The sequence below is a fragment of the Mustelus asterias genome, unplaced genomic scaffold (genome assembly GCF_964213995.1).
Source record: "Mustelus asterias unplaced genomic scaffold, sMusAst1.hap1.1 HAP1_SCAFFOLD_3694, whole genome shotgun sequence".
NCBI classification, from domain to species: Eukaryota; Metazoa; Chordata; class Chondrichthyes; order Carcharhiniformes; family Triakidae; genus Mustelus; species Mustelus asterias.
The window spans coordinates 5001-22766 of record NW_027593639.1 but is presented as its reverse complement, the minus strand read 5'-3'; the positions used below and the strand labels follow the sequence as shown (position 1 = coordinate 22766).

The 17766-nt window shown below is 65.3% G+C and overlaps 1 protein-coding gene across 1 annotated transcript; it reads right to left on the bottom strand.

Moving 5' to 3' along the window:
• Window positions 1-1389: 1389 nt before the first annotated feature.
• glmp (glycosylated lysosomal membrane protein) lies at window positions 1390-16300 on the bottom strand (the record flags this gene model as incomplete). Its single annotated transcript, XM_078208439.1, has 5 exons — window positions 1390-4307; window positions 5393-5673; window positions 9700-9918; window positions 11337-11534; window positions 16022-16300. Coding segments are annotated over 5 exons (1149 nt in total), but the record flags the coding sequence as incomplete, so codon positions are not given.
• Between the last annotated feature and the right edge of the window lie 1466 nt (window positions 16301-17766).

The following is a 17766-nucleotide window of genomic DNA, read 5'->3' as shown; positions in this document are numbered from 1 at the left end:
GAGGAACCAGAGTGGCGCACTGGGTTAGCACTGCTGCCACACAGCGCCAGGGACCCGGGTTCGATTCCCGGCTTGGGTCACTGACTGTGTGCAGTCTGCACGTTCTCCCCGTGTCTGTGTGGGTTTCCCCTGGGTGCTCCAGTTTCCTCCCACAGTCTGAAAGACGCATAGGTTAGATGGATTGGCCATGCTAAATTGTCCCTTAGTGTCCAAAGATGTGCAGGTTAGGTGGATTGGCCATGCTAAATTGTCCCTTAGTGTCCAAAGATGTGCAGGTTAGGTGGATTGGCCGTGCTAAATTGCCCCTTAGTATCCAAAGATGTGCAGGTTCGGTGGATTGGCCATGCTAAATTGCCCCTTAGCATCCAAAGATGTGCAGGTTAGGTGGATTGGCCATGCTAAATTGCTCCTTAGCGTCCAAAGATGTGCAGGTTAGGTGGATTGGCCATGCTAAATTGCCCCTTAGTGTCCAAAGATGTGTGGGTTAGGTGGATTGGCCATGCTAAATTGCCCCCAAGTGTCCAAAGATGTGCAGGTTAGGTGGATTGGCCGTGCTAAATTGCCCCCAAGTGTCCAAAGATGTGCAGATTAGGGGGATTGGCCATGCTAAATTGCCCCTTAGTGTCCAAAGATGTGCAGGTTAGATGGATTGGCCATGCTAAATTGCCCCTTAGTGTCTAAAGATGTGCAGGTTAGGTGGATTGGCCATGCTAAATTTCCCCCAAGTGTCCAAAGATGTGCAGGTTAGGGGGATTGGCCATGCTAAATTGCCCCTTAGTGTCAGGGGGATTAGCTCGGGTAAATGCATGGGGTTATGGGGACAGGGCCTGGGTGGGATTGTGGTCGGTGCAGACTTGATGGGCCGAATGGCCTCCTTCTGCACTGTAGGGATTCTTTGATTCTGTGACCCGGGTTCGAATCCCGCCACGGCAGATGGTGGAATATGAATTCAATAAAAAAATATTTGGAATTAAGAATCTACTGCTGACCCATTGTCGGGAAAAACCCATCTGGTTCCCTTGAGGAAAGGAAATCTGCCGTCCTTACCCCGGTCTGGCCTACATGTGACTCCAGAGCCCACAGCAGTGTGGCTGACTCTCAACTGCCCTCCAAGGGCAACTAGGGATGGGCAATAAATGCTGGTCCAGCCAGCGACGCCCATGTCCCAGGAATGAATAAAAAGAAAAGGAAGATCCCACGGTGGTTGTCACGATGAGCAGAGGTTCCCGGGGAAGGGGTGGACTTATCCCTCAGTTGACATCCCGCAATGTTAACAGCGCACGGTGCCCTTTGTGGAATCTTGCTTTGCGCAGGTTGGCCTGCCAGGAGGAACTCCAGTGGGTACAGCCACGCCGTCGAGATATTTGAATAGTTCCACACAACAGCAGGTTCCCGTTTGATCAGTAAGAATGATTTAATAAGATTCTGCGCATTCTGCAAATCACGTGGTTTCCAACTGTGCAGCGATTAAAAATTAAACTGTTAATTTTCCCCTCAAAATATCCCAGGACACCACCTTACCCCAGGCTGCCCCCAGAGGCAACAGGGAACACTGTTCCGGATACGTGTGTGATCCATTAACCTGCGACTGCGTCCCTTCCCCCATCAAAAACTCCCAGGACAGGTACAGCACGGGGTTAGATACAGAGTAAAGCTCCCTCTACACTGTCCCCCCATCAAACACTCCCAGGACAGGTACAGCACGGGGTTAGATACAGAGTAAAGCTCCCTCTACACTGTCCCCCATCAAACACTCCCAGGACAGGTGCAGCACGGGGTTAGATACAGAGTAAAGCTCCCTCTACACTGTTCCCCGATCAAACACACACAGGACAGGTACAGCATGGGGTTAGATACAGAGTAAAGCTCCCTCTACACTGTCCCCCATCAAACACTCCCAGGACAGGTACAGCACGGGGTTAGATAGAGAGTAAAGCTCCCTCTACCCCATCCCCCATCAAACACTCCCAGGACATATATAGCATGAGGTTAGATAGAGAGTGAAGCTCCCTCTACACTGTCCCCATCAAACACTCCCAGGACAGGTACAGCACGGGGTTAGATTCAGAGTAAAGCTCCCTCTACACTGTCCCCCATCAAACACTCCCAGGACAGGTACAGCACGGGGTTAGATAGAGTAAAGCTCCCTCGACACTGTCCCCCCATCAAACACTCCCAGGACAGGTACAGCACGGACTTAGATACAGAGTAAAGCTCCCTCTACACTGTCCCCCCATCAAACACACACAGGACAGGTACAGCACGGGGTTAGATACAGAGTAAAGCTCCCTCTACACTGTCCCCCCATCAAACACACACAGGATAGGTACAGCACGGGGTTAGATACAGAGTAAAGCTCCCTCTACGCTGTCTCCATCAAAACTCCCAGGACAGGTACAGCACGGGGTTAGATACAGAGTAAAGCTCCCTCTACACTGTCCCCCATCAAACACACACAGGACAGGTACAGCACGGGGTTAGATACAGAGTAAAGCTCCCTCTACACTGTCTCCATCAAAATTCCCAGGACAAGTACAGCACAGGGTTAGATAGAGTAAAGCTCCCTCGACACTGTCCCCCCATCAAACACACACAGGACAGGTACAGCATGGGGTTAGATACAGAGTAAAGCTCCCTCTGCACTGTCCCCCCATCAAACACTCCCAGGACAGGTACAGCACGGGGTTAGATACAGAGGAAAGCTCCCTCTACACTGTCCCCCATCGAACACTCCCAGGACAGGTACAGCACGGGGTTAGATACAGAGTAAAGCTCCCTCTACACTGTCCCCCATCAAACACTCCCAGGACAGGTACAGCACGGGGTTAGATACAGAGTAAAGCTCCCTCTACACTGTCCCCCCATCAAACACACACAGGACAGATACAGCACGGGGTTAGATACAGAGTAAAGCTCCCTCTACACTGTCCCCATCAAACACTCCCAGGACAGGTACAGCACAGGGTTAGATACAGAGTGAAGCTCCCTCGACACTGTCCCCCATCAAACACACACAGGACAGGTACAGCACGGGGTTAGATACAGAGTAAAGCTCCCTCTACACTGTCCCCATCAAACACTCCCAGGACAGGTACAGCACAGGGTTAGATACAGAGTGAAGCTCCCTCGACACTGTCCCCCATCAAACACACACAGGACAGGTACAGCACGGGGTTAGATACAGAGTGAAGCTCCCTCGACACTGTCCCCCATCAAACACACACAGGACAGGTACAGCACGGGGTTAGATACAGAGTGAAGCTCCCTCGACACTGTCCCCCATCAAACACTCCCAGGACAGGTACAGCACAGGGTTAGATACAGAGTGAAGCTCCCTCGACACTGTCCCCCATCAAACACTCCCAGGACAGGTACAGCACAGGGTTAGATACAGAGTGAAGCTCCCTCGACACTGTCCCCCATCAAACACTCTCAGGACAGGTACAGCACGGGGTTAGATACAGAGTAAAGCTCCCTCTACACTGTCCCCATCAAACACTCCCAGGACAGGTACAGCACAGGGTTAGATACAGAGTGAAGCTCCCTCGACACTGTCCCCCATCAAACACACACAGGACAGGTACAGCACGGGGTTAGATACAGAGTAAAGCTCCCTCTACACTGTCCCCATCAAACACTCCCAGGACAGGTACAGCACAGGGTTAGATACAGAGTGAAGCTCCCTCGACACTGTCCCCCATCAAACACACACAGGACAGGTACAGCACGGGGTTAGATACAGAGTGAAGCTCCCTCGACACTGTCCCCCATCAAACACACACAGGACAGGTACAGCACGGGGTTAGATACAGAGTGAAGCTCCCTCGACACTGTCCCCCATCAAACACTCCCAGGACAGGTACAGCACAGGGTTAGATACAGAGTGAAGCTCCCTCGACACTGTCCCCCATCAAACACTCTCAGGACAGGTACAGCACGGGGTTAGATACAGAGTAAAGTTCCCTCGACACTGTCGAGGGAGTTGACTTCGGAAAGTGATACAGTTTTTAATGTTGATTCCCAAACCCCACACGGGTTAAATCTTGGACTCCTTCAGCAGAGATGGTTCCGGAAAGAGGGTTGCGGTGGGAAATGGGAAGCGAGCCAGTGTGTTATCTCCTCAATGTCCCGGCTTCTAGTTGACAGGCTGGTAGGCCAAGGATGCCCGCTTCCTGTGTATAACACAGACAGACAACCCCCCGAAGAGCAGGAGCAGAATGGGCAACCCCAAACCAACCGCCATTATACCCATAACCAACGTGGAGAATCCTTCCACTGGGGGCTCCCCGTAGCCAATCAGGGCCGACCTGCGGGAGGGAAGCCAAGGTCAGAGGTTAAAGGTGGACCCACCTGGTCACTTAGCGCCAATCCGACGGTTACCTATTCGCTGAGGGGCAGAGAGAGAGACGGGGTGGCGCAGAGGGAGAGAGAGAGACAGGGTGGCCCAGAGGGAGAGAGGGAGACGGGGCCTGGCGCAGAGGGAGAGAGAGGCAGACGGGGGGTGGCGCAGAGGGAGAGAGAGAGAGACGGGGCCTGGCGCAGAGGGAGAGAGAGGCAGACGGGGGTGGCGCAGAGGGCGGGAGAGAGAGAGACAGTGGGTGGCGCAGAGGGAGAGAGAGAGAGAGACGGGGGTGGCGCAGAGGGAGAGAGACAGGATGGCGCAGAGGGAGAGATTGAGACGGGGGTGGTGCAGAGGGAGAGTGAGAGGCGGGCTGGCGCAGAGGGAGAGAGAGAGGCAGGGGTGACGCAGAGGGAGAGAGAGAGAGACGGGGGTGGCGCAGAGGGAGAGAGAGAGACGGGGGGGGGGGCGCAGAGGGAGAGAGAGAGACGGGGGTGGCGCAGAGGGAGAGAGAGAGACGGGGGGGGCGCAGAGGGAGAGAGAGAGACGGGGGGGGGGGGTGCAGAGGGAGAGAGCGGGACGGGGGGGGGCGCAGAGGGAGAGAGAGAGACGGGGGGGCGCAGGGGGAGAGAGAGAGACGGGGGGGTGGCGCAGAGGGAGAGAGAGAGACGGAGGTGATGCAGAGGGAGAGAGAGAGACGGGAGTGACGCAGAGGGAGAGAGAGAGACGGGGGTGACACAGAGGGAGAGAGAGAGACGGGGGGTGGCGCAGAGGGAGAGAGAGAGACGGGGGTGACGCAGAGGGAGAGAGAGAGGCGGGGGTGGCGCAGAGGGAGAGAGAGAGAGACAGGGGGTGGCGCAGAGGGAGAGAGAGAGGCGGGGGTGGCGCAGAGAGTCCCCTTTCTAGATCTGCCGCAGTCCCGACCCTCCCCCCCGCACCCGAGTACAGGCGGGCACTCGAGGAGGCCCTGGACCCAGCTCAACCCTCCTGCTGCCCCTCCCACGCCCACGCCCTCGTGCCACGGGGTCTTCCCCCTCGCCAGCCAGGGCTTACCAGCTGATGTATCGGCTGGCGTTGTAGAGGTCGCCCCCAGGTCTCCCAAAGGATATGTTCATCGCCGTCACGTGGGCGCCTCCGGGCAGCGCCGCTCCGAAGAAGGCGTAGGCGATGGTGGAGGCCGGCAGGCTCAGTTTGCGGCCTATCCTCAGGCCGTAGTCCCGGGAGGGCACAGAGGTGGCCAGCGAGGCCGCGGGGGAGCTGTAAGCCACGGGCTTCCACTGTAGGAAGCTGGCGATGCTACTCTGGTTCCCCACCACTGCCACCAGCTTGTCCATCTGGCCGGAGAGAGGGGACAGAGCTCAGAGTTAGTCAATCCGCAAGGAGTGCCAGGCCCCCCAACCACACTCAAGCTTCCTGTGACTCCCATAACCGCAGCAAGAATCCAGGCCCGCACTGTGGGAGGGTCGGTGCTGAGGGAGCGCCGCACTGTGGGAGGGTTGGTGCTGAGGGAGCGCCGCACTGTGGGAGGGTCAGTGCTGAGGGAGCGCCACACTGTGGGAGGGTCGGTGCTGAGGGAGCGCCGCACTGTGGGAGGGTCAGTGCTGAGGGAGCGCCGCACTGTGGGAGGGTCGGTGCTGAGGGAGCGCCGCACTGTGGGAGGGTCGGTGCTGAGGGAGCGCCGCACTGTGGGAGGGTTGGTGCTGAGGGAGCGCCGCACTGTGGGAGGGTCAGTGCGGAGGGAGGGCCGCACTGTGGGAGGGTCAGTGCGGAGGGAGGGCCGCACTGTGGGAGGGTCAGTGCTGAGGGAGCGCCGCACTGTGGGAGGGTCGGTGCTGAGGGAGCGCCGCACTGTGGGAGGGTCGGTGCTGAGGGAGCGCCGCACTGTGGGAGGGTTGGTGCTGAGGGAGCGCCGCACTGTGGGAGGGTCAGTGCGGAGGGAGGGCCGCACTGTGGGAGGGTCAGTGCGGAGGGAGGGCCGCACTGTGGGAGGGTCAGTGCTGAGGGAGCGCCGCACTGTGGGAGGGTCGGTGCTGAGGGAGCGCCGCACTGTGGGAGGGTCGGTGCTGAGGGAGCGCCGCACTGTGGGAGGGTCGGTGCTGAGGGAGCGCCGCACTGTGGGAGGGTCGGTGCTGAGGGAGCGCCGCACTGTGGGAGGGTCGGGGCTGAGGGAGCGCCGCACTGTGGGAGGGTCAGTGCTGAGGGAGCGCCGCACTGTGGGAGGGTCGGTGCTGAGGGAGCGCCGCACTGTGGGAGGGTTGGTGCTGAGGGAGCGCCGCACTGTGGGAGGGTTGGTGCTGAGGGAGCGCCGCACTGTGGGAGGGTTGGTGCTGAGGGAGCGCCGCACTGTGGGAGGGTCGGTGCTGAGGGAGCGCTGCACTGTGGGAGGGTCAGTGCTGAGGGAGCGCCGCACTGTGGGAGGGTCAGTGCTGAGGGAGTGCCGCACTGTGGGAGGGTCAGTGCTGAGGGAGCGCCGCACTGTGGGAGGGTCAGTGCTGAGGGAGCGCCGCACTGTGGGAGGGTCAGTGCTGAGGGAGTGCCGCACTGTGGGAGGGTCAGTGCTGAGGGAGTGCCGCACTGTGGGAGGGTCGGTGCTGAGGGAGTGCCGCACTGTGGGAGGGTCGGTGCTGAGGGAGCGCCGCACTGTGGGAGGGTCGGTGCTGAGGGAGCGCCGCACTGTGGGAGGGTTGGTGCTGAGGGAGCGCCGCACTGTGGGAGGGTCGGTGCTGAGGGAGCGCTGCACTGTGGGAGGGTCAGTGCTGAGGGAGCGCCGCACTGTGGGAGGGTCAGTGCTGAGGGAGTGCCGCACTGTGGGAGGGTCAGTGCTGAGGGAGCGCCGCACTGTGGGAGGGTCAGTGCTGAGGGAGCGCCGCACTGTGGGAGGGTCAGTGCTGAGGGAGTGCCGCACTGTGGGAGGGTCAGTGCTGAGGGAGTGCCGCACTGTGGGAGGGTCGGTGCTGAGGGAGTGCCGCACTGTGGGAGGGTCGGTGCTGAGGGAGCGCCGCACTGTGGGAGGGTCGGTGCTGAGGGAGCGCCGCACTGTGGGAGGGTTGGTGCTGAGGGAGCGCCGCACTGTGGGAGGGTCGGTGCAGAGGGAGCGCCGCACTGTGGGAGGGTCGGTGCTGAGGGAGCGCCGCACTGTGGGAGGGTCGGTGCTGAGGGAGCGCTGCACTGTGGGAGGGTGGGTGCTGAGGGAGCGCCGCACTGTGGGAGGGTCAGTGCTGAGGGAGCGCCGCACTGTGGGAGGGTCGGTGCTGAGGGAGCGCCGCACTGTGGGAGGGTCGGTGCTGAGGGAGCGCCGCACTGTGGGAGGGTCGGTGCTGAGGGAGCGCCGCACTGTGGGAGGGTCGGTGCTGAGGGAGCGCCGCACTGTGGGAGGGTCGGGGCTGAGGGAGCGCCGCACTGTGGGAGGGTCAGTGCTGAGGGAGCGCCGCACTGTGGGAGGGTCGGTGCTGAGGGAGCGCCGCACTGTGGGAGGGTTGGTGCTGAGGGAGCGCCGCACTGTGGGAGGGTTGGTGCTGAGGGAGCGCCGCACTGTGGGAGGGTTGGTGCTGAGGGAGCGCCGCACTGTGGGAGGGTCGGTGCTGAGGGAGCGCTGCACTGTGGGAGGGTCAGTGCTGAGGGAGCGCCGCACTGTGGGAGGGTCAGTGCTGAGGGAGTGCCGCACTGTGGGAGGGTCAGTGCTGAGGGAGCGCCGCACTGTGGGAGGGTCAGTGCTGAGGGAGCGCCGCACTGTGGGAGGGTCAGTGCTGAGGGAGTGCCGCACTGTGGGAGGGTCAGTGCTGAGGGAGTGCCGCACTGTGGGAGGGTCGGTGCTGAGGGAGTGCCGCACTGTGGGAGGGTCGGTGCTGAGGGAGCGCCGCACTGTGGGAGGGTCGGTGCTGAGGGAGCGCCGCACTGTGGGAGGGTTGGTGCTGAGGGAGCGCCGCACTGTGGGAGGGTCGGTGCTGAGGGAGCGCTGCACTGTGGGAGGGTCAGTGCTGAGGGAGCGCCGCACTGTGGGAGGGTCAGTGCTGAGGGAGTGCCGCACTGTGGGAGGGTCAGTGCTGAGGGAGCGCCGCACTGTGGGAGGGTCAGTGCTGAGGGAGCGCCGCACTGTGGGAGGGTCAGTGCTGAGGGAGTGCCGCACTGTGGGAGGGTCAGTGCTGAGGGAGTGCCGCACTGTGGGAGGGTCGGTGCTGAGGGAGTGCCGCACTGTGGGAGGGTCGGTGCTGAGGGAGCGCCGCACTGTGGGAGGGTCGGTGCTGAGGGAGCGCCGCACTGTGGGAGGGTTGGTGCTGAGGGAGCGCCGCACTGTGGGAGGGTCGGTGCAGAGGGAGCGCCGCACTGTGGGAGGGTCGGTGCTGAGGGAGCGCCGCACTGTGGGAGGGTCGGTGCTGAGGGAGCGCTGCACTGTGGGAGGGTGGGTGCTGAGGGAGCGCCGCACTGTGGGAGGGTCAGTGCTGAGGGAGCGCCGCACTGTGGGAGGGTCAGTGCAGAGGGAGCGCCGCACTGTGGGAGGGTCAGTGCTGAGGGAGCGCCGCACTGTGGGAGGGTCAGTGCTGAGGGAGCGCCGCACTGTGGGAGGGTCAGTGCTGAGGGAGCGCCGCACTGTGGGAGGGTCAGTGCTGAGGGAGCGCCGCACTGTGGGAGGGTCAGTGCTGAGGGAGTGCCGCACTGTGGGAGGGTCGGTGCTGAGGGAGCGCCGCACTGTGGGAGGGTCGGTGCTGAGGGAGCGCCGCACTGTGGGAGGGTTGGTGCTGAGGGAGCGCCGCACTGTGGGAGGGTTGGTGCTGAGGGAGCGCCGCACTGTGGGAGGGTCGGTGCTGAGGGAGCGCTGCACTGTGGGAGGGTGAGTGCTGAGGGAGCGCCGCACTGTGGGAGGGTCAGAGCTGAGGGAGCGCCGCACTGTGGGAGGGTCAGTGCTGAGGGAGCGCCGCACTGTGGGAGGGTCAGTGCTGAGGGAGTGCCGCACTGTGGGAGGGTCGGTGCTGAGGGAGTGCCGCACTGTGGGAGGGTCGGTGCTGAGGGAGTGCCGCACTGTGGGAGGGTCAGTGCTGAGGGAGCGCCGCACTGTGGGAGGGTCAGTGCTGAGGGAGCGCCGCACTGTGGGAGGGTCAGTGCTGAGGGAGTGCCGCACTGTGGGAGGGTCGGTGCTGAGGGAGTGCTGCACTGTGGGAGGGTCAGTGCTGAGGGAGCGCCGCACTGTGGGAGGGTCAGTGCTGAGGGAGCGCCGCACTGTGGGAGGGTCAGTGCTGAGGGAGCGCCACACTCTGACACTAATAAACTATGAACGGTATGCTTTGTCTGTATAGCGCGCAAGAAACAATACTTTTCACTGTATCCCAATACATGTGACAATCATAAATCAAATCAATGCATACCTGGAAGATACTGGGAGTATATTCATCATCGATGGTGTGGCACACCCTGAACTCTCGCTGGACCCCAGCTGCCTCCACTACCATCATCTCCAGGGCAAAGCGTGACCAGTTGCCCCGGGGCTCGACCCCCTCCATCACAAACTCCAGCTTGGAGCTGTTTGCAGTGTGCAGGAGGCGAGGGAGCCCGGAGTCACGGCGTGAGCTTTCAAAAGCTGCAATCTGTAGGCAGCAAAAACAGACGTCAAACACTCCCAGGACAGGTACAGCACGGGGTTAGATACAGAGTAAAGCTCCCTCTACACTGTCCCCCATCAAACACTCCCAGGACAGGTACAGCACGGGGTTAGATACAGAGTAAAGCTCCCTCTACACTGTCCCCATCAAACACTCCCAGGACAGGTACAGCACGGGGTTAGATACAGAGTAAAGCTCCCTCTACACTGTCCCCATCAAACACTCCCAGGACAGGTACAGCACGGGGTTAGATACAGAGTAAAGCTCCCTCTACACTGTCCCCGTCAAACACTGCCAGGACAGGTACAGCACGGGGTTAGATACAGAGTAAAGCTCCCTCTACACTGTCCCCATCAAACACTCCCAGGACAGGTACAGCACGGGGTTAGATACAGCGTAAAGCTCCCTCTACACTGTCCCCATTAAACACTCCCAGGACAGGTACAGCACGGGGTTAGATACAGAGTAAAGCTCCCTCTACACTGTCCCCATCAAACACTGCCAGGACAGGTACAGCACGGGGTTAGATACAGAGTAAAGCTCCCTCTACACTGTCCCCATCAAACACTCCCAGGACAGGTACAGCACGGGGTTAGATACAGCGTAAAGCTCCCTCTACACTGTCCCCATTAAACACTCCCAGGACAGGTACAGCACGGGGTTAGATACAGAGTAAAGCTCCCTCTACACTGTCCCCATCAAACACTCCCAGGACAGGTACAGCACGGGGTTAGATACAGAGTAAAGCTCCCTCTACACTGTCCCCGTCAAACACTGCCAGGACAGGTACAGCACGGGGTTAGATACAGAGTAAAGCTCCCTCTACACTGTCCCCATCAAACACTCCCAGGACAGGTACAGCACGGGGTTAGATACAGCGTAAAGCTCCCTCTACACTGTCCCCATTAAACACTCCCAGGACAGGTACAGCACGGGGTTAGATACAGAGTAAAGCTCCCTCTACACTGTCCCCCATCAAACACTCCCAGGACAGGTACAGCACGGGGTTAGATACAGAGTAAAGCTCCCTCTACACTGTCCCCCATCAAACACTCCCAGGACAGATACAGCACGGGGTTAGATACAGAGTAAAGCTCCCTCTACACTGTCCCCATCAAACACTCCCAGGACAGGTACAGCACGGGGATAGATACAGAGTAAAGCTCCCTCTACACTGTCCCCCATCAAACACTCCCAGGACAGGTACAGCACGGGGTTAGATACAGAGTAAAGCTCCATCTACACTGTCCCCATCAAACACTCCCAGGACAGGTACAGCACGGGGTTAGATACAGAGTAAAGCTCCCTCTACACTGTCCCCCATCAAACACTCCCAGGACAGGGACAGCACAGGGTTAGATACAGAGTAAAGCTCCCCCTGCAGTTGTCTCGAACGCACATACCCGGAATGTGAAACTGCCATTGCCCGATAGGTGGCCACTGGCATTCTGGCCCCGGAATTGAGCCGTCAGCTGACTGCGGTTCAGCGTGGCGTTGGCGTTGTCCCAGCTCAAGTCCTCGAGCTGGTAAGCAGGGTAGAAGGCAGTGACGGGTACCCGGGACAAATCAGCCGTGTCATTGACATCGTCGTACTCCAATACCTGGCAGGGTAGAGCAGAGGGGCCATTAAAAAATATATATACGCATAAACCTAAGGTGTACCCCACACACAACCCCCATCCCAGGCCTCCGCAAACCAACCTGTCCCTGAGAATCTCATCCACTACGCCACCACCTTCTTCTGGAAACCTACAAAATTCCAACAGGAATTGGACAGGGTAGATTCAGAAAGAATGTTCCCGATGGTGGGGGGAGTCCAGAACGAGGGGGTCAGAGTTTGAGGATAAGGGGTAAACCTTTTAGGACTGAGGTGAGGAGAAATTTCTTCACCCAGAGGGTGGTGAATGTGTGGAATTCACTCCCACAGAAAGTAGCAGAAGCCAAAACGTGAGACTTCAGGAAGGAATTAGATATCGCTCTCGGGGCTAAAGTGATGGAGGGGCATGGGGGGTGGGTGGGGGGGGGGGGGGGGCAGGGGGGAGTGGGAGGATCAGGATATTGAATTTGATGATTAGCCATGATCGTAATGAATGGCGGAGCAGGCTGGAAGGGCCGAATGGCCTCCTCCGGCTTCTAGATTCTGTGTTTAATTGTACAGCATTACAAGGTACTTAACAGGAGCTTAAATGAAACAAGGTTCACCCCGAGAGACAGAGAGAGTGAGAGGGAGGTGGAGAGGTTTAGGGAGGGAATTCCAGAGTTTAGGGCCCCCCAGGCAGCTGAAGGCACGGCTGCCAATGGCGGAGCGATGGGAATCTGGGGGATGCTCGAGAGGCCGGAATTGGAGGAGCGCAGAGATCCCGGAGGGTTGTAGGGGCTGGAGGGGGTTACAGAGATAGGGAGGGGGTCACAGAGATAGGGAGGGGGTGGAGGGGCTGGAGGGGCCGGAGGGGCTGGGGGGGCCGGGAGGGGGTGCAGGGGCCGGAGGGGGTGCAGGGGCCGGAGGGGGTGCAGGGGCCGGAGGGGGTGCAGGGGCCGGAGGGGTGCAGGGGCCGGAGGGGGTGCAGGGGCCGGAGGGGGTGCAGGGGCCGGAGGGGGTGCAGGGGCCGGAGGGGGTGCAGGGGCCGGAGGGGGTGCAGGGCCGGAGGGGGTGCAGGGGCCGGAGGGGGTGCAGGGGCCGGAGGGGGTGCAGGGGCCGGAGGGGGTGCAGGGGCCGGAGGGGGTGCAGGGGCCGGAGGGGGTGCAGGGGCCGGAGGGGGTGCAGGGGCCGGAGGGGTGCAGGGGCCGGAGGGGGTGCAGGGGCCGGAGGGGGTGCAGGGGCCGGAGGGGGTGCAGGGGCCGGAGGGGGTGCAGGGGCCGGAGGGGGTGCAGGGGCCGGAGGGGGTGCAGGGGCCGGAGGGGGTGCAGGGGCCGGAGGGGGTGCAGGGGCCGGAGGGGGTGCAGGGGCCGGAGGGGGTGCAGGGGCCGGAGGGGGTGCAGGGGGCCGGAGGGGGTGCAGGGGCCGGAGGGGGTGCAGGGGCCGGAGGGGGTGGCAGGGGCCGGAGGGGGTGCAGGGGCCGGAGGGGGTGCAGGGGCCGGAGGGGGTGCAGGGGCCGGAGGGGGTGCAGGGGCCGGAGGGGTGCAGGGGCCGGAGGGGGTGCAGGGGCCGGAGGGGGTGCAGGGGCCGGAGGGGGTGCAGGGGCCGGAGGGGGTGCAGGGCCGGAGGGGGTGCAGGGGCCGGAGGGGGTGCAGGGGCCGGAGGGGGTGCAGGGGCCGGGAGGGGGTGCAGGGGCCGGAGGGGGGTGCAGGGGCCGGAGGGGGTGCAGGGGCCGGAGGGGTGCAGGGGCCGGAGGGGGTGCAGGGGGCCGGAGGGGTGCAGGGGCCGGAGGGGGTGCAGGGGCCGGAGGGGGTGCAGGGGCCGGAGGGGGTGCAGGGGCCGGAAGGGGGTGCAGGGGCCGGAGGGGGTGCAGGGGCCGGAGGGGGTGCAGGGGCCGGAGGGGGTGCAGGGGCCGGAGGGGGTGCAGGGGGCCGGAGGGGGTGCAGGGGCCGAGGGGGTGCAGGGGCCGGAGGGGTGCAGGGGCCGGAGGGGGTGCAGGGGCCGGAGGGGGTGCAGGGGCCGGAGGGGGTGCAGGGGCCGGAGGGGGTGCAGGGGCCGGAGGGGGTGCAGGGGCCGGAGGGGGTGCAGGGGCCGGAGGGGGTGCAGGGGCCGGAGGGGGTGCAGGGGCCGGAGGGGGTGCAGGGGCCGGAGGGGGTGGCAGGGGCCGGAGGGGGTGCAGGGGCCGGAGGGGGTGCAGGGGCCGGAGGGGGTGCAGGGGCCGGAGGGGGTGCAGGGGCCGGAGGGGGTGCAGGGGCCGGAGGGGGTGCAGGGGCCGGAGGGGGTGCAGGGGCCGGAGGGGGTGCAGGGGCCGGAGGGGGTGCAGGGGCCGGAGGGGGTGCAGGGGCCGGAGGGGGTGCAGGGGCCGGAGGGGGTGCAGGGGGCCGGAGGGGGTGCAGGGGCCGGAGGGGGTGCAGGGGCCGGAGGGGGTGCAGGGGCCGGAGGGGGTGCAGGGGCCGGAGGGGGTGCAGGGGCCGGAGGGGGTGCAGGGGCCGGAGGGGGTGCAGGGGCCGGAGGGGTGCAGGGGCCGGAGGGGGTGCAGGGGCCGGAGGGGGTGCAGGGGCCGGAGGGGGTGCAGGGGCCGGAGGGGGTGCAGGGGCCGGAGGGGGTGCAGGGGCCGGAGGGGGTGCAGGGGCCGGAGGGGGTGCAGGGGCCGGAGGGGGTGCAGGGGCCGGAGGGGGTGCAGGGGCCGGAGGGGGTGCAGGGGCCGGAGGGGGTGCAGGGGCCGGAGGGGGTGCAGGGGCCGGAGGGGGTGCAGGGGCCGGAGGGGGTGCAGGGGCCGGAGGGGGTGCAGGGGCCGGAGGGGGTGCAGGGGCCGGAGGGGGTGCAGGGGCCGGAGGGGGTGCAGGGCCGGAGGGGTGCAGGGGCCGGCGGGGGTGCAGGGGCCGGAGGGGGTGCAGGGCAGGGGTGCAGGGGCCGGAGGGGGTGCAGGGGCCGGAGGGGGGGCAGGGGCCGGAGGGGGTGCAGGGGCCGGAGGGGGTGCAGGGGCCGGAGGGGGTGCAGGGGCCGGAGGGGGTGCAGGGGCCGGAGGGGGTGCAGGGGCCGGAGGGGGTGCAGGGGCCGGAGGGGGTGCAGGGGCCGGAGGGGGTGCAGGGGCCGGAGGGGGTGCAGGGGCCGGAGGGGGTGCAGGGGCCGGAGGGGGTGCAGGGGCCGGAGGGGGTGCAGGGGCCGGAGGGGGTGCAGGGGCCGGAGGGGGTGCAGGGGCCGGAGGGGGTGCAGGGGCCGGAGGGGGTGCAGGGGCCGGAGGGGTGCAGGGGCCGGAGGGGGTGCAGGGGCCGGAGGGCGTTACAGAGAATGGGAGGGGGTTTAGGGGCTGGAGGAGGTTACAGAGAATGGGAGGGGGTGTAGGGGCTGGAGGACGTTACAGAGATAGGGAGGGGTGTAGGGGCTGGAGGAGGTTACAGAGATAGGGGAGGGGGTGTAGGGGCTGGAGGAGGTTACAGAGATAGGGAGGGGGTGTAGGGGCTGGAGGAGGTTACAGAGATAGGGAGGGGGGTTTAGGGGCTGGAGGTGGTTACAGAGATAGGGAGGGGGTGTAGGGGCTGGAGGAGGTTTCAGAGAAAGGGAGGGGGTGTCGGGACTGGAGGAGGGTATTGAGATAGGGAGGGGGTGTTGGGTCTGGAGGAGGGTATTAAGATAGGGAGGGGGTGTAGGGTCTGGAGGAGGGGATGAGACAGGGAAGGGGTGGAGGGGGGTATTGAGATAGGGAGGCGATGGGGCGCTGGAGGAGGGTATTGAGACAAGGAGGGGATGTAGAGATGGAGCCGGTGAAGGAAGGAACGCAGCCCGCTGTAGCTGAATTTCCTGCATTGAAAAGAAGCACAGAGTGAGTGTGTTTTTCACTCGCCTTGATGGCTTCTCCAACCGTATTTACAATGGTCTGAAATCTCTCTCGATCGTTGAGGCAAATTTAGCTTCTATTTTGCCCAGACTGGGGGTGGGGGAAGTTGCGAAAAGGTTGGCCTCCAGTTCACTGATAACTGAGCAAATATCGGCTCTGCTGATTGACTGAAATACAAAGGAGGTGATTTTTCCCAGATTGGTTTCAGCCAACTCCCTAATTGTTTTGGCGAAATAATGTTTTTCACAAAATAGCCTCGGGTTTGCAGGAACCCTTTGCAGGAACCCCTCAAAACAAACCTCGCAACTCAAACCAATCCAAATTTTGTCCCCTAAAACTAACTAAAGGCTTCATGCCAAGCTAGGCCCCGAGGGGAGAGGGTAAGGCTCTTAGCGACCCCTGAGCCGCCGGGCCCCCGGGGGTAGGCCCCCCCCCGAGTCGCCAGGGGGAGGCCCACATCGGGCCCCCACCGAGCCGCTGGGCCCCCGGGGGTAGGCCCCCCCCCGAGTCGCCAGGGGGAGGCCCACATCGGGCCCCCACCGAGCCGCTGGGCCCCCGGGGGGAGGCCCCGAGTTGGCCATGGACAAAATGGCCGTTGCAGTTCCTGCCCTGCCGGTGGCGCGTGAAAACCCCAAAACCGCAAGGTGGTGACTCGCGCGCCGCCGGGGACTCACCCGGGAGAAGATGACGGCGGTGGAGTAGATCACGGAGGCGGCGGGCTCGATTCGGACAGCGGTGGACGGGTCGCGGAGCTCCAATCGGGTCCAGTCGATGGACAACTTGCTGGTGGGGCTGTCCGTGTACACCAGGAGAACCGTGGGAGCCCCCAGCGTGCTCCAGAGGTAGTGGATGGTGTCGTTGGCACCCACCGCGCGCACGTGGAGGACATTGGGCGCGATGGCGGAGGGGTCGCTCCCCGTGACGTTGCGTCCCGGATTATACTCGAAGGAAACCTGAGAGAGAAAGAAAGAGAGGCAGCAATGTTCAGATACTGATAGACAATCGTCCAACAGCCTTGAGGAGGTTACAGAGACAGGGAGGGGGCGGCGGCGGGGGAGGGGGCGGGGGGGGCGGGGGGGGAGGGGGGGGCGGGGGGAGGGGGCGGCGGCGGGGGCGGGGGAGGGGGCGGGGGCGGGGGCGGGGGAGGGGGCGGGGGAGGGGGCGGGGGAGGGGGCGGGGGAGGGGGCGGGGGCGGGGGCGGGGGCGGGGGCGGGGGCGGGGGCGGGGGCGGGGGCGGGGGAGGGGGCGGGGGAGGGGTCGGGGGCGGGGGCGGGGGCGGGGGCGGGGGCGGGGGAGGGGGCGGCGGGGGAGGGGGGCGGCGGGGGAGGGGGCGGCGGGGGAGGGGGCGGCGGGGGGGGGAGGGGGAGGGGGCGGCGGGGGAGGGGGCGGCGGGGGAGGGGGCGGCGCGGGAGGGGGAGGGGGCGGCGGGGGAGGGGGAGGGGGCGGCGGGGGAGGGGGAGGGGGCGGCGGGGGAGGGGGCGGCGGGGGAGGGGGAGGGGGCGGCGGGGGAGGGGGAGGGGGCGGCGGGGGAGGGGGGAGGGGGCGGCGGGGGAGGGGGAGGGGGGCGGCGGGGGAGGGGGAGGGGGCGGCGGGGGAGGGGGAGGGGGCGGCGGGGGAGGGGGAGGGGGCGGCGGGGGAGGGGGCGGCGGGGGAGGGGGAGGGGGCGGCGGGGGAGGGGAGGGGGCGGCGGGGGAGGGGGAGGGGGCGGCGGGGGAGGGGGAGGGGGCGGCGGGGGAGGGGGAGGGGGCGGCGGGGGAGGGGGAGGGGGCGGCGGGGGAGGGGGAGGGGGCGGCGGGGGAGGGGGGAGGGGGCGGCGGGGGAGGGGAGGGGGCGGCGGGGGAGGGGGAGGGGGCGGCGGGGGAGGGGGAGGGGGCGGCGGGGGAGGGGGAGGGGGCGGCGGGGGAGGGGGAGGGGGCGGCGGGGGAGGGGGAGGGGGCGGCGGGGGAGGGGGAGGGGGCGGCGGGGGAGGGGGAGGGGCGGCGGGGGAGGGGGAGGGGGCGGCGGGGGAGGGGGAGGGGGCGGCGGGGGAGGGGGCGGCGGGGGAGGGGGAGGGGGCGGCGGGGGAGGGGGAGGGGGCGGCGGGGGAGGGGGAGGGGGCGGCGGGGGGAGGGGGAGGGGGCGGCGGGGGAGGGGGAGGGGGCGGCGGGGGAGGGGGAGGGGGCGGCGGGGGAGGGGGAGGGGGCGGCGGGGGAGGGGGAGGGGGCGGCGGGGGAGGGGGCGTCGGGGGAGGGGGCGGCGGGGGAGGGGGCGTCGGGGGAGGGGGCGGCGGGGGAGAGGGAGGGGGCGGCGGGGGAGGGGGCGGCGGGGGAGGGGGCGGCGGGGGGGAGGGGGCGGCGGGGGAGGGGGAGGGGGCGGCGGGGGAGGAGGGCGGCGGGGGAGGGGGAGGGGGCGGCGGGGGAGGGGGAGGGGGCGGCGGGGG